General features: G+C 46.3%; 3 protein-coding genes and 1 long non-coding RNA gene across 9 annotated transcripts; 2 read left to right on the plus strand and 2 right to left on the minus strand.

Annotated features, from left to right (window-relative positions):
- Nucleotides 1-3: 3 nt before the first annotated feature.
- On the minus strand, nt 4-785 carry LOC147133973 (uncharacterized). The gene is made up of 4 exons (XR_015090243.1): nt 542-785; nt 363-456; nt 163-192; nt 4-83 (listed from the first exon to the last, which is right to left on the minus strand). It is a non-coding gene; the product is annotated as an uncharacterized LOC147133973 (long non-coding RNA).
- A 91-nt stretch (nt 786-876) lies between these two features.
- ern1 (endoplasmic reticulum to nucleus signaling 1) lies at nt 877-13,528 on the plus strand. Its single transcript, XM_086056700.1, has 22 exons — nt 877-1,159; nt 4,831-4,951; nt 6,055-6,088; nt 6,187-6,259; nt 6,374-6,446; nt 6,657-6,779; nt 7,158-7,259; nt 7,325-7,586; nt 8,414-8,492; nt 8,722-8,881; nt 8,958-9,073; nt 9,168-9,362; nt 9,534-9,798; nt 9,897-9,987; nt 10,064-10,253; nt 10,340-10,439; nt 10,520-10,719; nt 10,995-11,142; nt 11,229-11,356; nt 11,442-11,565; nt 12,147-12,214; nt 12,301-13,528. Exons 1-22 carry the CDS (start codon nt 1,088-1,090, stop codon nt 12,730-12,732), a joined length of 3,156 nt encoding a protein of 1,051 aa, XP_085912826.1. The 5' UTR covers nt 877-1,087; the 3' UTR covers nt 12,733-13,528.
- Nucleotides 13,529-14,254: 726 nt separating this feature from the next.
- Nucleotides 14,255-20,920, plus strand: gaa (alpha glucosidase). 6 transcript variants are annotated; one of them, XM_086056701.1, is made up of 19 exons: nt 14,257-14,926; nt 14,998-15,149; nt 15,464-15,629; nt 15,866-15,962; nt 16,048-16,167; nt 16,236-16,354; nt 16,677-16,808; nt 16,897-17,007; nt 17,083-17,196; nt 17,334-17,418; nt 17,544-17,661; nt 17,864-17,997; nt 18,371-18,522; nt 18,604-18,752; nt 19,139-19,280; nt 19,360-19,458; nt 20,177-20,341; nt 20,417-20,569; nt 20,640-20,920. In XM_086056701.1, exons 1-19 carry the CDS (start codon nt 14,438-14,440, stop codon nt 20,703-20,705), a joined length of 2,763 nt encoding a protein of 920 aa, XP_085912827.1. In that variant the 5' UTR covers nt 14,257-14,437; the 3' UTR covers nt 20,706-20,920. The 6 variants fall into 6 exon arrangements, 2 of the variants coding, with proteins under 2 accessions (XP_085912828.1, XP_085912827.1); XR_015090239.1 differs by lacking the exon at nt 20,640-20,920 and having other exon boundaries at nt 14,256-14,926; nt 20,209-20,341; nt 20,417-20,563; XR_015090242.1 differs by lacking the exons at nt 20,417-20,569; nt 20,640-20,920 and having other exon boundaries at nt 14,255-14,926; nt 19,139-19,264; nt 20,209-20,341.
- A 133-nt stretch (nt 20,921-21,053) lies between these two features.
- galcb (galactosylceramidase b) lies at nt 21,054-23,827 on the minus strand. The gene has a single exon (XM_086056703.1). The coding sequence runs from the start codon at nt 23,757-23,759 to the stop codon at nt 21,735-21,737; it is 2,025 nt and encodes a 674-aa protein (XP_085912829.1). The 5' UTR covers nt 23,760-23,827; the 3' UTR covers nt 21,054-21,734.
- Between the last annotated feature and the right edge of the window lie 93 nt (nt 23,828-23,920).

A 23,920-nucleotide genomic window follows, 5' to 3' on the forward strand; every position in this document is an offset into this window, starting at 1 on the left:
ATATTGTTGGTGAGAAAATGTGCTTTATTTGAAGGTGCATCATGCTCTTGGATCCACGTTCTGGGTCCAGAGCGTCCAAATGTCTGAATGTGGGGGAAAAATAAGCACATTTTATTTCAGTAGACGAAATTCCTAAAAAATTAAACATTCTGCACAACTTACGCTTTTCCTGAGCCACTACGTCACTGAAGGCTGCACGAGAGATAGCAATGTATTAGGTGTGCAGCACACAGATACAAACGTTGCATGAACGCATATGGTGCTTGATCAGATATTAGGGTGACTTCATTTTACATCAGAAGTCTAACGCACTTGAATCATCATGAACAAAAACGGTACTTGCAATATGAACGCATACTTACGTGATAAGGAACGGAATCCACCATGTGCTGCAACATGTGCTTCGCCACGTGGCTGCAACGTGACGACTAGTTCACCATGGCTTAGCGTTCACACCTGGACAAATAATGAAGAAAATGACACATTAGGGTAAAATTTAACATCTCTCTGAGTTTTGTCCGGATTAAAGCAAATTCCTTACCGTAACGTTTATAGATCGATGCGGCCTAGCGGCCATGCTGACGCAACGTGACCAACGAGCGCTTAAGCAAATTACGAAAATCGACATAATTAAAGCGTCATGTTGGGTTAAAATGACTAAATAAGTCATTTAAGTAATTTGTAGTCATTAAGCACACCCTTCCGGGCAGAAGCGGCCTGAGCAGCAAGAGCATATTTAGCCAAGGATTGCCTCATTCGCAATGAACCCGGATACGCAGCCGGAAGTATTTTATACCTTTTCCGGCGCCAGTACTCGTATCCTATTGGCTGGCACTGCCTCTGTCTCCCCCCTCCTCCACTCGTGTGGCAAGTCAATCCCGAAGTCCTGCCCCTTCCCTGCTTTCTCATCAGGAAGCAAAAAAAGCTAACTCGCCGCGTTTGGCCACAGCGCTGCCACAATGTCGTTTTTAACTGTTGATCAAACATTTCACAACATTCGCGTAGGGAGCCAAATGACGTCTTTTATGGAGTGAACGGACGTCGAAGAAAGAGCAGTCGTCTCCTCTCGCTTTTCAGAGACCAAACGATGGACTGGACAGTGAGCAGCCGGGCCCTGGTGTGGTGCATTTTGCTTTACTACGCTGCTCTGCCACTCCAGGTAGGAACCAGCTGACGTTTGAGTTCACAAATTCTCTCCACACAGAATTGCTAATATTGTCTTGTAAGTGAAAAATGAAGTTGTCAAAGTGAATCGTGTTTAATATCATGACAGAAGCATGCTATTGTGAGCCTGCTTTGCTGCAGCACATGAGGTAGGGAGCTGCACACAACATGACGAATAAACGTAAAATGGCGTAATTGATAACGTCGAAGTGACAATTGTGGTCCTGCGTTGTTGGTAGGGCAATCGCGTGTCACCTTGATTGATACTAATGCTATTCTAGTAATTGTATATCAAAGCAGCAGCCTGTGTTTTTGTTATCGTGTGTGTGTGTGTGTGTGTGTGTGTGTGTTGATTCAATCATGTTTGCATCCTCCACTCGGCCCATTAAACATCGGTCCAGCTGTGATGTGAAAAGGCTGTGTCATTTTTACTGCAGAAGGCAGACCATGCATGATGGAGAGTCCAGTATACAAAGAACTTGCTGCAGAAGCCCAAAGAGTAATCGAATGCTTTAGAGTCGAATTGTACAGCAGAGGAAGTATCAACATGACTTCATGTTTTTAGAGGACATCACACTTTTCCACAGGAAGTCACTCAACCCATCGCATGTTAGATCTCCATTTTATTTCAGATGTTGCACTTGTTCTCTCGTGGTTATTTGTGAATTTGCAGATTTTATGAAGGGCTAGCATTGGACAAAGTCTATTGATTTAAAGTCAAAATGAGCTTGATGACAACAGCTGTGTTGGAATAGCATGTCTGCCTCACGAGACGTCCCGGGTTCGAATCTTGCCTCGGGCCCTACTGTGTGGAATGAAATTGTTCTCGCCATGCAAGTTTCCTCCAGAAGCGTCCTCAAACATTCCAGAAGACCATGCATTTTTGCTTCATTGAAAACTGCAAAGACATTTTCACACTTTTTGGTTTGCACGCTGTTAGAGCGTAGGGATGACGGCACGGCAAACTTGCCCATATTTGTGGCTGGTTGCTAAGCGACTGAACAAGAAGTAGCCTGGTGCCTTTTCCCACTGGTTTGGAGGTAAAGTGGGCCGCAGCTCGTCAATATGGACTTGTCACTATACAACAGAAAGCCCTGGCTTTGTCTATCTTAGGAAGTAGAAGGATGGGTGAAGCGGTAGCAAAAAAAAAAAAAAAAAAAGGGAATGGTTTCATCCTATTCTAATGGCGTGGCAAGATCTGGGGCAGTTTAGGCTCACCTTAAACTCATCTGATTTGGCGCCTGTCAAAGAATGTGGCTTTGAGCAACTCTTTTGTTTCACATCTGTGTCCTTTTACAAATGAGCAATCTAGCGCTCAATGACCGCACTTGCCTCCATGGATGTTTGTTGCCTGGAACTGGTCACTGTGGCCTTCACTGTGGCCTGCAGTCACACTGCACCAACACAGGCTGCTTTTGCTCACAAATAAGCCGTGGTCTTGTGCTATCTTATCACAGCTGCAGATTGGCTGTGCGCGCCCGCGCGGGGGTCCGACACGTGAGCCGCAGTCGGCCCAAAGACCGCCACGCTTCTGATAAACACACATACGCCTCCGTGTTTGTCGTGCGTGGACAAATGCGTGGCGAAAATGTTCAATGCGATGGCACGCGCTTCATCCCAACGCAGCTCATCATCTGTTTGCTCTTGCAGATGCCTCCAATGTTGTCTTAAGTATTAGCATATTGAATATCTGCCTGGCATCGGTGCCTGCTATGAACTTGAAGAAAGCCAAACACCCTTGGGATGCTCTCGTCTTTGCACAGCCCTGAAGGGAAACAGACAATTAGTCTGTTCGTGTTACAGTTAGAGTGCATGTGGGAACCAGTGGCGATGTTTTGTTTTGTTTATTGCCCCATTTTTGGCCCCGGTGTTTATTTTTTGTCTGCAAACAGCTCATTTCTGCGTGTCGATAAGTGAAGAGTAGTGTGCTTCTCAATAGTCCGATTTAAGATGGACTGTACAGTGTGTGAATTCAGGCCGTTTGACTCCCATTGTGAGAGAGTCAACTGAGTTTTTTTTTGTTGTTGTTTTAATTGGAGCTTCCAACCGTTTGTATGTCAATCTGGTAATCGTTTCTCTGACAATGTGATTTCTTGGATCATGGGCTAACGCTATAATTCAAATTCTTGGAATTGTGCTGCACATTTGCATAAAATACGATCACTCTGATTGGGTAGGCGTTCGCAAAGTGTCCTTCTCACGACTTCATGTAAGACGCGGAGTTGACATCATGTTTCCAAGAACGCCAACTACCTCCCGTACTTGTCTGTATTTACATGAAACAGTCGTCATTCTCCTTGGATATTTTTAGCGCAGTGACTGCTTTTTCCTCAGTGTGCTTCTTGAGCGCTTAATCCCCAACTAACTCAAGTGTTGGTTAACAGCAAATGTTAGTCAAAGTCCCGTTTCGACCAACTTGTTTGCTACGCTACTTTAGAGCGTCACAGTTTTGCGATTCGGTTTTGTGCCCCGACGAACCTGACCCGGTCACGGTCTGAAATGGACCACTTGCTTTTGCCCTCGGTTCAGGATGCTTAGCCATGCAGCCGGTGCGGCACGGCGACACTTCGGCCCGCTGACGAGAGGTCTCGCGCCCAAGTCTGGCCCGGCTCCAGAGGGGAAACTGCAAATCGCGACCGCTGGAGCCGCCCACTTCTCCAATCTTGTGAAATCCTCTTACACAAGAAATTCATACCACGATCAAAGTGGAACGGCTGTCATTTCTGCATCATGACAAACAACAAATGTCCTTGCATGTTTGACATTATTTGGGCGGCTTGAAAAATGAGGAAGCGGAATAGTGTGCTCTGCTCACCCTTTACTTGCGGCACAGTCACAGGGAGCAGTAACAGGTGCACAATATTGACACAAATGCCTGAGTAGGATGTGAGATTACAGTAGGACGATCTTTCAGAGAAAAAAAATCCTGCTTTAATGTTAAAGCGGCCTGCATGACATCATTGTTTTTTTTTTTTTTTTTTAAATAATATTGTCTAGAGGTAAGTGGAGCAATGGGACAGAAGAAGGTTGTCTCATGTGAACTGCTGGGCGCATTTGCACTCCATGACGGATTTGGGGGGCGGGGTTTGTTTCACTTTAAGAACACTTGAAGTTCCCCCTACTCCGCCCGCTAAAAGTGGCTAAATGCCGAGATGAGTGTATTAGCGGTTATCAATGGATAATCTGCATTATATGCAAGGGGTTATTTGTTATTTCAGGGGCGGAGCTACATGGCGGCCAGGGTTGGCCATGGCCACTCCCCTGGCAAGAACAAATATGCAATTCATCTGATCGCAAACCTTTCAAGAATCTGTCTTAAGTGAATAACATTTAATTTTTGCAGTCAATATCAATCCAAATCATTCCTTTGGCTGAGAAGTCATTGTTTTATCATCGTTTCATGAAATCAAATGCACACATGTACCAATCTTACACACACACACGCACACACGCTCATAATACAGGACAATGACGGAAGTTGCTGAGATACTTGATGGGAAATCCCCTGGCCTGGATATCTGGCCTTATTCTTCTTATGTAGCATCAAGATGTCCCAGTTCGAGAAGCTTTTGTTGCAGATAATTATAGTTGACAATGTGCTCTGTTTCAAGTTCTTAATGATCATGGAACTGATCTTTCTGCACCCCCCCTCCCTCATCTTTTCAGGTGTTTTGCAACGCCAGCACGGTTTCACTGCCTGAAAGCTTGCTCTTTGTGTCCACCCTGGATGGAAACCTGCATGCCGTGAGCAAGAAATCTGGGGCCATCAAATGGACGCTGAAAGAAGGTAAGAGGAGAGGGCCACCGACTTTTTTTTATTGTTGTCGTTGTTGCCTAATGACAATCTGCCTACCCCAAGGTGCCACCCTGTGTGATGTGTGAAAACGTGTGAATGTCCCAAATTTTCCTATCTTGAAAGATGAGCAAACAAATGAAGTCATCCGTCAAAATAGAGCAAAATGTGACTTTGCATATACACGGTCTTGTTTTTTACGGACTCAGCCTTGGGGCTGCTGAAAAAGTTTCCAGGATTACTGCAGATGTCGGGTTGGGGGCCTGCACTTGAGTCAATCCTGCGAGATCTTCTGTTGACTCTGCAACGTGTGTAATGATTAACCGAGAGAGGGGCAAAAAACGCCTGCAATCAAGGTCAAAGTGGGCGAGGGCAAGGCAACATGGCGAGCTTCGGCGCTTGTGGAGGCCCTGCCTGCCTGCCTGCCTGCCTGCACGCGCGCTCCACTTGCAAGAGATAAGATAGGCCTTGGCAGTTAGATGCGCTGCCGTCGTTGTCGTCGTTGGGAGAAAAACTCGACTGACTCTCGAAGATCGAAGGCAATCGAAAAGTCATTTGACTTGTCGCCATCGAAAAATAAGGTGGAACTGTACTGTGCCGTCGATTCTTAACGGCCATACACAGTATGCGAAAAAAGCAGTTAACTGTCGCCATGAGTGAAACGTGACAATTAAAGGACTCGGCCGGAACAATTGAAGGTGCACGACAGTCAACGTAATGTGCGCTTAATGAGTCATGCGTCACACTTTTAACATTCGTAACTGCCTTCATTATAGTTTCATAGGTCAATAACGAAAGATGAAAAGAATGAACAACAAATGTTGACAAGAAATAGCACTGTGAATTGACCAATCAACTGAATTCACTGAATTTGAGCTGGGGTTTTTTTTTTTCTTTTTTTTCCACCTTTACCATCAGGTTTCTGTATGACGGTTTCTAGCCTTCTGTTAGAAATTCCAGATTCATTTGGGCGCATATTTGTGTCAGTTGAGGTTGAATATTCCTGCTGTACAACTAGCGGTCATTGTGCTGTCTGATGCGTTTGACACTCTTGAAAGGCAACTTGGAGCCATCTAATTAATTGTCTGTCCTTACAGATCCAGTTCTTCAGGTCCCCACGCATGTTGCAGAGTACGTAGCTTTCTGTCAACAACGAACGTCTTTCCAGCAGTTGAACTTGCCCTGTGATGTCGCTCTTGATGACGCTCGTCCCCTTTTCCAATTTCTAGGCCGGCCTTTCTGCCTGACCCCAATGACGGCAGTCTGTATTCTCTGGGCGGAAAGAACAACGAAGGCCTCACAGTAAGAGCAAATGACTTGAGCACAAACGGCGTCTCTCTCGCCCTCTCCCGTATGCTGTCATAGAATAATTGCAGCGTTGCGCTTAGCTCGTGTTTATGCGTCCTTCTCAAACAGAAATTACCATTCACTATTCCTGAATTGGTGCAAGCGTCTCCCTGCCGCAGTTCCGATGGAATCCTTTACATGGGTAAGGCTGACTTTTACAATGCTTTTGTCCCACATTTGAAAGGTTTTAGGCAGAGAAGAATATGTCTACACATATTCAATAGCCGCGGGCCTGCAGCCCTAGTTACAATGTTATCAATGATGATGGCCATTCACCCTTTATCATGCGTTCAATGTTTTTCATCCATTACGCCGTGCACTGAGTGAGCGGTGAGTGACATTTTGTGTGTAGGTAAGAAGCAGGACCTTTGGCACGTGGTGGACCTGTTGACCGGCGAGAAGCAGCAGACGCTGACGTCGTCCTTTGCCGACATGCTGTGCCCGTCCTCATCTCTGCTCTATCTGGGACGCACAGGTGAACAAAACAAACGCGTCTCCCGAAACAAGTTGCCACTAGTCCTGCTCCAGAGTTCTTCATGTGTCAAGTTTGATCGCATTGACACTCATTGCGTTTAGTGCAGCTGTAGTTCTGGACTACTTTTAACTTTTCTCAATATGTTTTGGGACGTGCGGCTTTAAATGTCCCTTCAAGGTGTTACATCACGGGAAGCAAAAGAGGGCTTAGCAATGACACCTGACACCAGCTATTTAGAGTCAAGTTCCACTTTTCTACCCTCTTTTGTGCATTGACACCCTGAAATAGATCCTGGGCACTTCGTCGCTGACTTTTATAAGCCACCTGTGTTGTCTTTTGCAAGCGGATACATTGTGACGTTTTGCGCCGCTGTTGTAGAATACACCATCACCATGTATGACACCAAAAGCCGAGAGTTGCGCTGGAATGCCACCTATTCGGACTACGCCTCCACCCTTCCCGACGACGACAGCAAATATAGTAAGTCACCTGGCTTGTGTTGGTGCCCCGATCGCAGGCTAATGCGCTCCCCGCTCACCCCGCAGAGATGGCCCATTTTGTGTCCAACGGCGACGGCCTGGTGGTGACGGTGGACAGCGAATCGGGCGACGTCCAGTGGGTGCAAAACTACAACTCGCCGGTGGTGGCCATGTACATCTGGCAGCGGGAGGGCCTCCGCAAAGTGGCCCACACCAACGTGGCCGTGGAAACGCTGCGCTATCTGACTTTCATGTCTGGGGAGGTGGGCCGCATCACCCAGTGGAAGTACCCCTTTCCCAAGGAGAAGAAGCCAGACAATAAATTAATGTAAGCAAACACTCTTTCTTTGCTGCCGCCGATTTGGCTGAACCCCCGCTTGACTTTTAGGTGGTTAGTAAATGCCACAGTGGACAACTGCAAGGATGTCGCTCATCTTTTGTTCCGGTTTCAACCACAAAATTGAGTCAAGAGCGACTCACTTTGCAAGCAACTTCAGCTGAAACATAAATACAAATTCAACATATAACTTTTCACGATTCAAATGTAGAGTGGCCAGAATACAAGACAATTTTATTTACACAGCGCATTTCATAACAGCTAGGACTGCAACAAAACACTTTACAATACAATAAATAAAAGAAAAACAATAAAAGGATGTGGTACATGGATGAATAAATATAGACATAAACAATATATCAAATATAAAGAAAGAAAGAAAGAAAGAATAGGAGTTGCATGCTCCCTCTTGGTGTTCTAGTTCAAATATGAACAGTGGCAATTTGAAGACGTTTGAGGGGGGGCTGGCTGACTCCAAAGTCAAGTGCACGGTAGTGAATCCAGCCAAGATGTGATGAAGGCGATGCGTTACAGTACAGTGGGAAGTCGTGCATTCCACTTTGGCTCATTTGCTAGATTAATCAAGTCAACACAATAGACTGAAGTCTTTTTATGCCCACATGCAGGACTTGTTTTTACTCACATCTGCTCTTGCTCATCATGAAAAGCAATACTTTCAGTTACAGTTTTGTCTGTGTCGGAAAGCTCACAATGTTCGTTTTCATTTTCAGTCTGTCGCTCATTTCCCTATATGCCGTCGTACACCTGTTCAGTCGCCGGTGGTGTCAGATCTTTTTTTTTTTCTCTTTTCTTTTCAGGGCCACTTTGTACGTGGGTAAATATTCCACCAGCTTGTATGCGTCTCCCTCCCTGGTGCATGATGGAGTCACAGTGGTGGTGAGTGACTCTTGTGTTGTTGTTAACACTCCTTAATGTTAAGACGTGAACATAGTACATGCACATTTTTGAATTGACTTTCCCAAGGACAAGCATCACTTTTTATCAATGGACTCTAGCAGAGTCTGGGGAAACTATTGGAGCGCCGTTTTGCCGTCATTGCGGTGTTCGGACGGCCATGACAGGAAAACATTTCTGGATTGCTGAAATATTTAGCTTGCATGTGCAGCCTCGAGGAAGCACCTTCCCCATGCTGGACGGTCCCGACAGGCAGGAGGCGGAGGAGGACGAAGAGTGCGTCATCACGCCCAGCACCAGCGTCAAGTTCAACTCGGCGCTCCGCGAGCGCAACCGCATTAACTACATGCGCAACTACCTGCTGCTCATCGGTACGATCCCCGTCTTTGTACATTCGGCAAAGCTGAATGTGGTTGCGGTTTCTAACGCAAGAGGCTCACTTTTAAGGTCATCACGAGACGCCTCCCGAAGCTCACAACAAGATGCTGGAAAGATTCCCTGACAGCTTCCCTCGTAACCAGGGCAACGTCATTCCACCGACTAGCAACAAGAAAGCTGAGGAGGTGCGTGCGTGCGTGCGTCCCCCACTTTTCTTAGATTGTGTGAACGTGGTCCTCAAGTTGTTTTTTTCCACCACGTGCGTTCTTCATATTGTAGAACGTGAAAAATGTCGTCGTGGAGGACATTCCGCCTCCTCCGATGCCAGGAATATCAATCCAAGAACCCGCGCTGAGCGGTCGCACTCTACGCCCGGAGGCCTCTGTGGACTCCATGCTGAAAGACATGGCCACCATCATCTTTTCCACTTTCCTCCTGGCCGGCTGGGTGGCCTTTGTGATCACCTACCCCAAGGCAAGTGAAATACCACCATCTAGTGGACGATTAAATACCTGCAATGTGTTTGTTGCAAGTCTGCATCTGCTCAGAACCATCTTGAAATAAAAAACAAGAACAATATTGAAGTGCTGTGTCGGGTGTTTTTTTTTTTTTTTCCTCTTCTCTTCATGTCTTGTTTTGTTGCAGAGTGTCCACAAGCAGCAGCAGCTGCAGCATCAGGAGTTCCAACGACAGATGGAGGAACGGTTGGAGCTGCTGCAGAGGCAACAGCCTTTCCCCGCCGCGGACATGTCGCTTCCCCTGGTCGCGGACGGCGACTACCTGGAAGTGGCTCACGCTCGCTCGGAATGCTCGGAACACAGCAGCCCAAACGTCACGCCGCGTGCCTCCAACCACTCCAATCTCTCCGTTTCCGAGCTGGGCAGCTCTGCCAATGAACACGAGGATGGAGGTGAAGTCACACTCATTCTTTGTGTGTGTGTGCCTCTATTTAAAAAAAAAAACTCAAACAACAACAACTGACGGTTTGCATCTATTGTGTGTAATTAGAGGACGAGTCCAACACCGTCAGAGTGGGCAACATAACGTTCCATCCCAAACAAGTGTTGGGTCATGGTGCTGAAGGTACCATCGTGTACAAGTAAGCATGAGCGAGACATGAGGATATTGTTGTCGGGTTGGCCGGGCTCTATAAGCTCCGTAACCTCCACCGCCAGGGGTCAGTTTGACAACCGTCCGGTGGCGGTGAAAAGAATCCTGCCGGAGTGCTTCAGCTTCGCAGACCGGGAGGTTCAGCTGCTGCGGGAGTCGGACGAGCACCCCAACGTCATTCGATACTTCTGCACCGAGCGGGACCGGCAGTTCCAGTACATTGCCACCGAGCTGTGCGCCGCCTCACTTCAAGAGGTGCGCCATCATTCGCTCAAACGTTTCTTTTGGACATTTGAGGGAGGGCCGCGCGGGAAGAAATCGCTCTTTTTGGATCTGTCCAGTATGTGGAGATGAAAGATTTTGACCGACGCGGACTGGAGCCGATTATGCTGCTGCAGCAGGCCATGTCGGGACTGGCGCATCTGCATTCCCTCAACATCGGTAATTGTTTGAAAATGCTTGTTCTCGGTTAGCGGCTAGGCGCCACTGTTATCCCGCCACCCCTCAACTTTGAGCTGCAGTTCACAGAGACCTGAAACCTCACAACATCCTGGTGTCCATGCCCAACGCCCACGGTCGGGTCCGGGCCATGATCTCAGACTTTGGCCTGTGCAAGAAATTAGCGGTGGGCCGCCATAGTTTCAGCAGAAGGTCCGGCGTGCCGGGGACGGAGGGCTGGATCGCTCCCGAGGTTCTCAGCGAGGACTGCAAAGACAACCCGGTGAGTTCAAAGCCCAGCTGTGCGATCAAGCCGTGTAATGTATATCGTAGATAGGGACGATACCGATAAATTGATTATCCATAATCGCCATTGGCCTTTCTAAAAAAAAAAAAAAAAAAAAAAAAAAATCTGACAGATATGAAGAGATCTATTTCAAAGTGTATTAACTTCAGTGAACAATTTACATTTTCATTTAACGATGATATTCAAGTTTTTTTCTCTCTCTCTCTCTCTCTCTCTCTCTCTCTCTCTCTCTCTCTCTCATTGTTTTTAAGACCTGCACTGTTGATATCTTCTCTGCTGGATGCGTCTTCTACTACGTGGTGTCTCAAGGTCGCCACCCTTTCGGCAAGTCCCTGCAGAGGCAAGCCAACATCCTTTTGGGAACATACAGCCTGGACCATCTGCAGACTGACAAACATGGTAAGGCCTGAGCCCGACTGTTGGATTCCAAGCAAGGCTTTGCCGACATCTGTGAGCACCTCGTTTGTGTCATTGGCTTGAACCAGGCGACATCGTAGCCCGAGACCTAATCGAGCAGATGTTGAGCACGGAGCCTCATCTGAGGCCCTCGGCCGAGTGCGTTCTCAAACATCCTTTCTTCTGGAGTCTGGAGAAGGAACTGCAGTTCTTCCAGGTTTGTTTTTTTTTCGCTCGCGACGGTCAAAGTCGTTTATAAATTCTCGAGACAAATACTACGGGAGTCTTGATGACGCTTGCAGGATGTGAGCGACAGAATCGAGAAGGAGCCGCTGGAGGGAGCGATCGTGAGACAGCTGGAGCGAGGAGGGCGGGCCGTGGTCAAGAGCGACTGGAGGGAACACATCACAGTGCCGCTGCAGACGGGTAGGGCACAAGTCTTAAAGGCAAACACCATCTTCCCCTCGGCATCCGCCATTCATCCATTTGATCGATTCATTTGAGTGTATTGACAAGGGTGCCAACTGGTTTTGAAAATGTCAAATGAGCCATGCCGTTTGATGGCTCATTTGATGTTGAATTGGGGAGCATTTAAAAAGTGAATCCGTTAAGGATCAAAACAGACAACATCCGACACAAGCACTTTGCAAATCACATGAAGAATGTTTCTTCCTATTGTTTCTGTGGAAGTTGATGCAAGTTCATGAAGAGGGAAAATCTGCTTCAAAGCTTTTTTGGTGTCTCGAGAAATAAACCAAATGTCAAAATAGCAAAAAGTAAAACCAAAATGTCAGTTGCTCTCTCTAAAAGCGAAGGGGAAAATCTATTAAAATGGGATTTTTGTGAAATTATTTTGATTAGTAGTTAAATTATTAATGTGCTCTATAATATTGCACTCTATGGCGTTTTTCATTGTTAGCATTAAGATTTCCTAGGCAAAGTTACGTGTTGTTTTTTTAATTTTTTTTTTTTTTACAAACACAAGATGCAATTGTCATTGCTTACAGACCTGAGGAAGTTCCGTTCCTACAAAGGCGGCTCAGTCAGAGACCTCCTCCGCGCAATGAGGAACAAGGTAAGAGTGTGCTTGCCTTATTTCTGTGCACCGCTTCCCAACTGCGGCGTTTGAAAGCCCGAGACCTACTTGCGTTCTTTGAACAGAAACATCATTACCGGGAGTTGCCTGCGGAGGTCCAAGAGACGCTTGGCTCCATCCCCGACGACTTTGTTTCCTACTTCACGTCGCGTTTCCCCCACCTGCTAATGCACACATACCTGGCCATGCGGACCTGTGCCACAGAGAGGTTTTTCCTGCCTTACTATTCCAAAATGGCAAAAGTGGAGCTTCCACTGCAAAGCCAGCACCCACCAACAGACATGTCACAACCACAAGAATCCGCACACGCGTCACGAGCGGAAGCGCAGGAGGGACACGCCCCCGTCGGACCGCAAGAGCCCGCCGCTTCTCCAGACCCGCCGACCGAGACTGCCGAAGCATCGCTGTCAGACCTGCACTGTCACACGCTCGCCTCGGAACCGCCGACTCATCTCAGGTTAAACGGGTCCAGTTTGGCGGACGGTGGAGCGGCTTGAACGCAGTCGCGCGCATCTCGCGCAACGTTGCAGAGTTTTGCCTTAAAGAGTGGTGGGCCTGTGGCGGAGTTTTGTGCCGGTGAGGACCAGGCCTGCAGTGCCTGGGAGCCGCTTGCCCAGAACAGCTGCTGCACCCTGAATCCAATAAGTGCCTTCTGGGTTGAATGCAACAGAACCATCCGCAAGTTTGACAACCAAATAGGTTGTTGGATATTGTGTTGTAGCTGAACTTTCTTTCTTTTTTTTTTATATTTCATATCCAGTCCAAAAATAGTATTTGTCCCAAAAATGTCCGGCCTTCTATTGTGGGAAATGTTGACTATTATTGTTGAAGATGTGGGGTAATTTTATTGTGCGATGGTGTATTTTGCAGCGAGCTTGTACACTGCCCAGATACTGTATGAATATTTTTTATAGACTTGATCCATGTGGCAAATGTGCCTTTTTTTTAACAAAATAATAATAACTCAGCAAAAGAAATTAAAACAACTGTGTGGTATGGCTCCAGATGGTTCTAATTGACTATTGTAAATCTGCTTATTAATGCTGCTAGAGCTTCTCTTTTGTCAATCAAGACTTGTGCAGATGTGCTACAAGTGGACTTTCTTCTGAGGTTGTCAGGATCGGAATACTGCAGGTAATTGGTTTTTTTTTTTTAATGATGTGATTATCTATTCAAGTGTGACTTTTAAGGTCAGTCTACAGAGCACTCGTACGTGCACCGGAACGTTCCCCATATGTGTCAAAGTGAAGTTGATAACTTGCACATTAAATTCTATTTTGTTTTTTACTGAAATTGGCTGTTTTGTCTCTCTGTTTGGACTATTTAAAGTGGTTGCATAGTCAGTGTTGATGTAGTGGTTCACTTGCATGACACTTGCAGCGTCGGTTCTGTTCCAACTCACTGGTGGTATGAGTGTTGTCTGTCCATATGTACCCTGTGATTGGCTCGGCAACCTCTCCAGGGTGTTGTCTGATCTCAGTATCCTTGAACAGGATAAGCGGATATGGTAAATGGATGGAAACAGGCTGAGCAAATGTAAAATCTTCTCAACGCTGCAGTTTACTAGCAATTATCGAATGGAACAAATTTGAGCATCTGTGTGGTAAAGAAGGCCGTTCGAAACACATTAATTGGTTGAATCAGTCACGTATAGATTATATATATATGAATATTCTTACGTGAAAGATTTAATACCGAAATCCCAAATTGTAAAACAGTCAATCATACAATGGATTTTTAAATAACATTTCATTTGGAGTATTTTTATAATGAATATTATGCAATTGAAAAAACTCGCCTTTTGTTTTTAAAATGTTTGTGTATTACATGGCTTTAATGCAACAAACGTTACAGAAATTTTGATATTTAAAAAAAAAAAAAAAAAGGTTCTCCCTGCTTTATGCTACTGTGAGATTTATACTTTTAATTCTTGAATTATTCTTAGTTTAGAGCTGTTGAGTGTACAGTATTTATTTAGTACAAACCATTTCAAATTTTAAAACAGTCTGGAGGTAATCAGTATCTCAATTAATTTATTTTGACCTACCTCGCTTGCCGTCGTTGTGTTGTCACTTTTAAGTACTTGCATGCAACAAAAATGGGACGTTCCAGCAATGCGGACATTTAAATGACTTTTACTTGTTTGTTTTGCCACGGCGTCAGTAATGGACCGCTGCTCAATGCACTTTTAATCCCTTCCGAATGTTGTACAAACCCTCTATGGCTCTTTGGGTCAAGCTAACTGTAGCCGCGCTTTTGGCTTTAGCATTTTACACATGTTCCGAGTTTGGTCACATGCTCGTTCTCGATAGCAGACTGGTTCGAACTGGCGAGTCACTCGAGACCGCCCTCCGTCATAGACTCGAACCACCGAACAATTATGTGGACGTCCAACCCTCGCGGTGCGTCATGTCCCCGGAGAGTCGCTTCGACTGTGGCCGGGATCGAGCGCTCAGTCGGCGGGAGTGTGAAGCGCGCTCTTGCTGTTACTCTCCTCTCAACGACTCGTCAAAAGCTCCTTGGTGCTTCTACCCTCATTCGTACCCGGGCTACAAAATGGGCGTCCTGACGCCCACCGAGCGAGGCCAGGCTGCCACTTTGACCCGCGCCTCACCCTCTTACCTGCCCCGAGATGTTGCCACTCTTCACCTGGAAGAAAGTCAAGAGTCTGAAGGCTGCTTGCGACTCACTGTGAGACTTAACTGCTCTCTGACAACTTAACGCCTAACGCCAATTTAACCAAACATGTGCTTTCTGTGCAGTTGAAGGATCGGTGGTCGGACCGGTATGAAGTCGAACTTCCAGATGGAGTCCCTCAGGGCAAAATCAGTCGCCAAGATGCCCTGTATACCATTGAGTACCAGTCCAACCCTTTTGGATTCATTGTGAGGCGTACATCCAATGGGAGGGTCATGTGAGTATGTAAAGCATCGCTAATAGGTACTGCTCTTTTGGTTAGCGATGAGCTTCAAATGGGTTCAAATTTGATTTGCAGGCTGCATCGTTTATTCGTTCAGTCATTCGTTTATTGATTTTATTTATTGCTTATAGCAGAAGACTGATTTGTGTTTGTGTGTGTGTTCTGACACTTACTAGTTTTTCCATCTGTTCAAAATGTTCTCCTCATTGTCTTAAGACCCCACCAGGTCGAGTTTATTTACGGACGTGACCGATCATTCATCGTCATTCCAATGCAATGCTCATTTCTCCCTATTTTTCCCCATTTAGCATGAACAGCACGGTGGCCCCTGTGCTTTTTGCCGACCAGTACCTGCAGCTGTCCACCACTCTGGCCTCCTCGCTGGTGTCAGGCCTCGGCGAGCATTACACGTCCCTCCGCCTGGACCTCAACTGGACCTCCCTGACTCTCTGGAACAGGGACATGGCTCCTCATGTGCGTATGCTGGACTCATTTCATATCAACACAGTATGGTCAGATATCTGGATACAGTGACAATTCACAATCTAGAGAGAGAAAATCATCATGTAGAGTGCTGAGTTCAATAATGGACACGACATTCCAATTAAACTTGGATTGCGATTCATATTCATCTGAAAAATATGTGTTTTCTCTCATCCATTTTGCACTATAGTGAGGTTTTCATGTACTCTCTTTTTTTTTTTCTCCAGGCTGGTGCAAACCTGTACGGCTCGCACCCATTCTATGTGGTCCAGGAGGGGGACGGACTGGCACACGGAGTGTTCCTTCTCAACAGCAATGCCATCGGTGACGACTTTGTTCAACAAGGGCTACTTTTCACACATTTCTCCTCATTCTCCGTGTGTGTGTGTGTGTGTGTGTGTGTGTCCAGAAGTGATCTTGCAGCCCCTGCCAGCTCTCACGTGGGTGTCCACAGGCGGAATCCTAGACCTGTACATCTTCATGGGTCCCGACGCTCAGACGGTTATACGTCAATACCTGCAAGTTATCGGTACGCTACGCCAAGTCGGCAGCGACTCTCCGCAAACGAGATGGACATTTCAAGGGATTCTTCTGTAGGATTCCCCACGATGCCTCCCTATTGGTCACTGGGCTTCCACCTGTGCCGCTGGGGCTACAAAAGCGCTAATGTCACCCGGCAGGTGGCTAAGCAGATGCACGACGCTAACTTGCCAATGGTACGTTCATGTTACATCAGCCCGATGTTAGACAGACATCAGCACACAGGCCACGTTTGCGGTTTGTGTGGATTTTGCATTCACATTTTTGGGGACTGGACAAATGTAACATTTGATCATAATAAATAATTAAAGAAGTAATTATACGGTATAATTACATGTGACATGTAATTATAGTGACAATACAACGTTTTGTCTTCTATAAATGAAAAGTATTGCAAATGAAATGAACAAAACAACAGTGCACATTCATCCCATGTTGTCATCTGGTAAGAGCCTTCTTGTCGATTTTTATTATGATTTTTTTTTTTTTTCTCTTCAGGATGTGCAGTGGAACGACCTGGATTACGCCAACAAAGGCAGGGTGTTCACCAACGACCCCTTGCGATTCGGTGACCTTCCAGAGATGGTGGAGGAATTTCACCAAAGGGGCTTGAAGTACGTCCTCATCCTGGTGGGCGACATTTTCAACTATTTTATCCCCAGTAGGTGGCGATATAGCACCTCCTAAAATGTCATGTATGAATTGTGTTCCACTGTAGGATCCCGGGATCAGCACAACTAGTCCTCCAGGAACGTACCATCCCTTCGATGATGGTCTCCAACGGGACGTGTTCATCAAAAACGCCACCGGTCAACTCTTAATAGGCAAGGTTAGATTTTAAAATCTCAAATGTAGCATGTGTGAAGAATGGTGAAAAAGACGCATTTCCTGTATGTGCCTCCAGGTTTGGCCTGGTGCGACGGCCTTCCCTGACTTTACCAACCCGGAGACCAGACAGTGGTGGGAAGACTGTATTTTGGATTTTTATTCCAAAGTACCAGTGGATGGATTATGGATTGTAAGAATACACACATATAGACACGAAAACAGGAATCATTGAAGACAGGAACTGTCCTTAGGTGTGAATCTGAGTGCGAATGCTTGTTTGTCTAAATGTGCCTTGTGATTGGCTGGCCGCATTCCAATTCCGCACAGGACATGAACGAACCAGCCAGTTTTGTGTCGGGCTCACTCGAGGGTTGCCCCGATACGGAGCTTGAGAACCCGCCGTACACACCCAGTGAGTCTGTATCATTTTTACTGTGTCATAAAGTACTTTTTATACATAAATATTATAGATATGGATCAGTGGATAAAATACATGACTCAAATATGGTATATGGTCAATATTTGTGTCCCAAACAGGGGTGGTCGGAGGCCGCTTGAGCTCTTTCACTCTTTGTATGTCGGCTCAGCAAAATGTGTCCACTCACTACAACCTGCACAACATGTACGGGCTGACTGAAGCTTTTGCCACGCACAGGTTGGTCACCGTGTTGCTCTATCGCGGCTCTATCGCGGTTCATTGTTTGCAACTTCACTATATCCTTTTTTATTTTAATTTTTTTAAAGACACCGTCATTTGGCCGTTTCAGTATACTTATTTATGAAAATGCCCTGCCAAGTGGGAAAGGAAATGCGCAATGAGTGTCGTGGCGTTATCATCATGTGATTGTCATCGGCAGTGCTCTGGTGAAAGCGCGCGGGAAGAGGCCGTTTGTCCTGTCTCGCTCTTCCTTCCCAAGTATCGGACGCGTCTCCGGAGTGTGGACGGGAGATGTTCGGAGCAACTGGGAACAACTTGGATACTCCATCCCTTGTGAGGAGATGCGTGTTCGGTGCCATTGCACGCGCCAAAACCAGTTAGAGACATCAATGCTATTTGTTAGCCCGCCTATGGGGTTTTGCATTGTGTGTTAGCATCAAGCTAGTGAACGTTCCTTTTGCGGTTGTTTTGAATACTCGGCTCTTCGCCGAAGAATTGTTCACTCTGCCAAACTGCTGCTTGTTGAAGTGAGTCGAGTTGAATGTGCTGCCACCATCTCGTGCATCTTGAATCTTCATTTTTTTTTTTTTGCTCACAAGTCAAAGCAAAAATTTGGATGAACGACGGTTTGCATCTCAAGACGCCCCAGATTGTGGCACTGTAGTCGACATTCCACTGCGTTTGCGTTGTGACCTTATCCCCTCAGCGGTGCTGAAGTTGGGCCTCTTCGGGGTGCCCCTGGTGGGCGCCGACATCTGCGGCTTCGGAGGCGACACCACCGAGGAGCTGTGCGTGCGCTGGATGCAGCTCGGGGCCTTCTACCCGTTTATGAGGAATCATAACGATCGGCCGAATGCTGTGAGACGCGCACACATCGCCGTGACGCATTGTGCCGCCATCTGTTTTCTCGCGCCGCGTCCTAACGTTGGCCCTCCGCAGCCTCAGGAGCCTTTCGTGTTCGGGAAGAAGGCCCAGGCGGCCATGCGCAGTGCGCTCAATCTTCGTTACTCTCTCCTGCCGTTTCTCTACACGCTCTTCCATCACGCGCACGCCTCTGGAGACACGGTGGCCAGGCCTCTCTTCATGGAGTAAGTCATGACCTTTTTTTTTTTTTTTTTTTTTTTACTACAGAACATGGTTGGTTTCAACAAAAAACACCTGTTTCTGACCAAAAAGTGGATAAAAAGATTTCAGGGCAGAGACTGATGGTAATATTTGTGACATTTCAAACCCTAAAACAGGAGCGAGAAAGGCAAAACAGAAATATGAAATGAAATGGAATAGAGAAAATAGAACGATGGCAACAGAGTCATTTATTTGCAGATACACAATTAAGAAAAGTGTCATGAGTGACGCTGACTCACCACCTGGTTTGCGTTGAACGTCAGTGGCTGTTTTACATGGCACTCGTCATTCACTCCCATCAGTTGTGGCCTTTTTCTCCCGATTGTGACACACTCCTTTGTCATTTCAGGTTTCCCACCGACCCTCACTGTCAGGTCATAGACCGTCAATTCCTGTGGGGGCGCTCTCTCCTTGTCAGCCCGGTCTTGGAGGAGGGCGCAGTGGAGGTGGCTGCTTACCTGCCTGCCGGGACTTGGTACAACCTGCGCAGTGTGAGCTGCACAGCTTTTGATTCATGAATTGCACTCGCTTGCCTCATCACTCGAACCAAAATGATTTGTTCTTTCTCAGGGTCAGCCGTCGCACAGTATAGGCGAGTACCTGCTTCTGTCCGCCCCCCTGGACACCATCAACATCCATGTGAGGGAGGGGCACATTGTCCCCCAGCAGGTTGGTGGACCGCGATAACCATCATGCTGCACATACTCCAAATACATCACAACAATGTGAGTTCTGTACCCTAAAAAAAAAATGAAAAAAATCGGATTATGACCGAAGAGATCGCGGCAAGGGGCGTTTGATTATTGAATACAGTTGCAAATGCCAAACTGCGACTGTGCAGGAGGATGGAAAATTAATGTCGCAATGTAGCTACTAGTGCAGAGTCTATGAGAAGGATGGTCTACAGTATGCACTTTTTTTGGCAATTGAATGAAATAATAAAGCAGTTTATTTTCCCACAGCGCCATCTGCTGGTTGCGGTGGGATACTGCCCAGAATGGAAAATTACAACAATTGATGTAAAACAATAAAGAAAACGACTTGTTCTGACAATGGGTCATTTAAAAAAAAAACAACGATAATGGTCTGAAGAAGATTAATAGAAAAGTGGGGTTGGTTGAAATCTGCAGATTTTGGATGAATTGCGTTACAGTAGGTGGAATGTTGTTTTTAAGCCTTCTTTCTAGCTGTGCTAAATCCTTGTGGTGTGTTGAACTGGTTTATCTGGTTGTCTCCACTTAACATCTGTAATGACATCATTAACACGTTTGAGTTTATGGAAACATTTATTTTAAAGATACAGTGCAAGTGAATGTGTTGTTTTACTGTTGTCCCCCTTCTGGAGAAATGACCACATCTTAACTCTCTGATCCGTCCTCTCCGGAAGGAGCCAGCTTTAACGACAACAGTGTCCCGCAGAAAGCCCTTCCTCCTGACGGTGGCGCTGTCAGCGGGAGGCTCGGCCCGGGGCGACTTGTTCTGGGATGACGGCGACAGCATCGGCACCTTCGAAAAAGGGAGTTATTGTTACGTCATCTTCACTGCTCGACAGGTAGCTCAAATCCGCGGTTAAACTTGACAACTGACATGTCAACTATACTTTTGCTTGACTACCTCACGGTTTCAGTCCCAGGTTGCGAGTGAGCCCATCCGGCTAAACGGAGCCCTGGATGGTCTGGTACTGAGTGCAATGCAGGTGTTCGGCGTGCCTTCGCCACCCCAATACGTGGTAGCCAACGGGGAGAAAGTCAGGGATTTCACCTATAATGCCGATACAAAGGTTAGTGAGTGAACATGGAAACAAATAATGAGGACTTTCCTGAAGGATAACACTTGGTCTCTTCCAACAGCTTTTAAAAGTGAGCAGCTTGGCCTTGCCCATGTCAAAGATGTTTACAGTCCAGTGGGCACTATGATGCGCTGCTTTCTATTACCCATGATGCCACTGGAGACCATTTTCGCGCCAGGTATATTCACAGCAGCTTTCCATGCTGCCTTGTTTGATTGTCACTGCTACACTGGATCAAAATATTGCCTACTTTTGCCCTTGTTGTGTAAATAGGAAATAATGTTGTTTTTTCTTCGTATTTTGAATTTAAAAAAGAGAAATAAATATATACTGTGCATACTACATCGTATAGGATGTGCATCATTAGAAAAGGACATTTACATGTTATTTCCTTCTCTGATGGGTCACTTTATTAGGTACACCCGTATTAATGTAATAAGCTGCTTCAAAAACTCTTGACTCTGGCACTTCACGATTGCAGTAGTATGTTGAATTTTATTACATTGCATAAAAGTAGGAAGTTGGACTTGACACTGTCTGAAGCGACAGATGGATAGAAAATAATAAAAATAAATCACCTATTTGCTCATAATGTTTAAAGATTGTGCAAGCAAACATTCCATTTAGAAAGTCACCACAAGAGTTTCAAGGCAGAAATGATGCTTGAGCTACCAAAGATGAAAATAGCCCTTGTTGGACTTTTCATGTTTGTGTTATCTTATCATGTATCCATATTTAACTTTTGTCCAAAGACACCAGCTATAAAGTGGAGCTGCAACTAACAATTATCCTAATCGAGTAAACTGTCCATTATTATTTTTATACAAGCGATTAAATCATATTTAAAAAAAAAAAAAAGACAACTTTCATTTCCATCCTTTCATTCAGAATCAAGACATTATTTCAAGTTGACAGTGTAAAAAATGCACAACAATAAATTAATTAGGATATGAATCTCCAAAGCAAGACATGTTTGCAAATATATTATTTTGATTAAACACAAAAGATAACCAGTCTTTCAGGAAGGACAAGAGAAATCTGCGAATACTGTTGAGAGGCTGAAATTCCATGGATAAGTTAATCAAGGTCTCAACGATTAATCGATTATCGAAATCAGTTATTTTGTTCATCGATGAGTTGCCGATTAATTGTTGCGTCAAACAATCACAACGTAAGGCTCTTGTTCCATTGCCTTCACTGCAAAATTATCAAACTGTGCCAGCTCAAACGAGCGTGTCCCGATGGCGGCCCAGCCATTCTTTGGCGTCAGCGCCACGGCGTTCTTCCACAATTGGTAACCATTCAGCTTTCCTGATGCCAACTGGCCCTTGACAGTGAGCGACAGCGTGTGCCAGTCGCCCGCTCGTGTACCAGACTGTCCTTCAGCCAGAATCATTCGTCCAGCAAGGTCATTGGTAACTTTGTATGTTCCATCCGCAAAGACCCAGAAAAAAATCCCCCTGGCACTACGGATCGTCACCCCTCCTTGATCAACCCTGGCCGCGATGAAAACGCCGCCAGCCTTTCCACTCTCCATGAAGACATCACATTCGACATTCACATCCTGCCACGTTTCGTCGCCGATAACGCTGATAGTCTGGTCTGCGTCCGCGACCCAAGTGACGGGGCGTTCAGTCAGAACCTGACGCAAAGTGAATGCATGAGGTCCGGAATCTGTCAGGTTGGTATAATATTCAAAAACTCCAGTCTGGTCGGCGAAGTTTGGAGCTTCTGAGAAGGGAGCCTCTCGGACATTAAAGTCGTCCTTGTAGTCCTTTGGGAAGCGACAGGAGGCAGGTGGATCCGGGTAGTTGCCCTTCCGTCCCGTTGTCATTGTGGTTACTGTGTAAAGCTCGTCTTCAGAAAGACTGAGGGTGAATGTTCCGTTCTTTAGCTTCAAAGGACTTAGACGCTGAAAAAAAGTGGGCTTTTGTGTCTTGAAGTTAAACCGCGACCGCCATAGTTGCAACTCTTTGATGGAGGAAAACGAGCCCTCCAGCTGAAAGGTTGCGTTTTGTGAGGTCACAGAGTACGGCGGGAGTGGAGGTCTTATGCACAACGAGTGACCATGGGTCATCGTTTCTATGACCACTGTAAGATTTCCTTTCCCGTCAGTCAAGGCCACATAACTTCCGCCTTTTGCCAAATGTCCAACGGTCTTCAGGTAGGTCCATCCCGGCTTGGTGAACTGTGACGTGTGAGCCGTGACCCAGATAGGCGACTCCACGACGTAGTTGCCACTCCAGGGTTCGGCCGCTGTCATCAGCCCGTCTCTGCTAAATGGCAGTGCCTCATAGTAGCTGGCAACCAGATTCCAGCAAATAGTAGCAGTCATGAAGCCGTTGATGTAGTTCTGGTTGAGGATGCGTGCCCAACAGCCTCCTCCGACAGCATCGTTGAAGGTGCTGTAGTCCTCTGAAGCCCACAGGGTCTTCCCGGTCTTCAGGGCCTCCGTCACCGTGGTGGTGCCGGGGTAGTGGGCCCCTATCACATCCACCGCACTGCTGAGCTCGGGATCCAGCAGAAGAGCCAGCGAAATGGGCTCCCACAAGTTGTCGCTGGCTATGATCCTGACACTCTCCAGGCCACTCTTGTCCAAAGTGTACCGCAGCAGCTTGATGTACTTGCTGTCAAAGTTCCGTTCGTTCCAAATGCCAATATAGTCGATGTTGAGGTCGTGGAACTGCTTTGCGCCAAGGATCCACTTCACTACATATTCTGCGGTGATGTCTGGAAAGTCGTAGGGCCACTGCTGACCATGGCCGACCCAACCAGGAAATGCCCAGGGCAAACCAATAAGTGTAATGTTTGGGTTCCTCTTCTTTGCCTCTTTCATCAGCCACCATTCATATCCTCGAAAGTAGTTCTCATCGTCCTCATAGTGCATGTGCGATGGCTCCGTACCATCAGTAGATTGAGCGTCTCCTCCTATTTCAACCTTAAGAATGTGCAAAGAGGCACCAAAATTTGGCTTGAAAAGGTAATCGAGGATCTGACTTCGGTAGGGCTCCGCATAGTTGACCAGTAAACGCGTCGTCGCCCCTCCACCACTCAGTCCTCCAATTCCATCAAAAACTTGTCCTAATCCCCCTGTGTCGTTTAGGACGTAGGTCTGCGAAAAGCAGGAAACTAGAAATAAACTTGAAAATATTACAAGGGAAACCTGTATTTTGTACGCCATAGAACGACCGGCCGTTTCGCTGCGGTTAAAACTTCCTGGTCCGTGTCATGTGATCCATCGTAAACATGACCGAGGCGGTGATTTTTGTTTATTTTCTAATTTATCAATATGTCAAATTCACAATTATTGCAAATACACATTCAACAAATTGGACAAACATA

The sequence above is a fragment of the Filicampus tigris genome, chromosome 16 (assembly GCF_054856515.1).
Source record: "Filicampus tigris isolate MCC_2025a chromosome 16, RoL_Ftig_1.0, whole genome shotgun sequence".
Taxonomy (NCBI): domain Eukaryota; kingdom Metazoa; phylum Chordata; class Actinopteri; order Syngnathiformes; family Syngnathidae; genus Filicampus; species Filicampus tigris.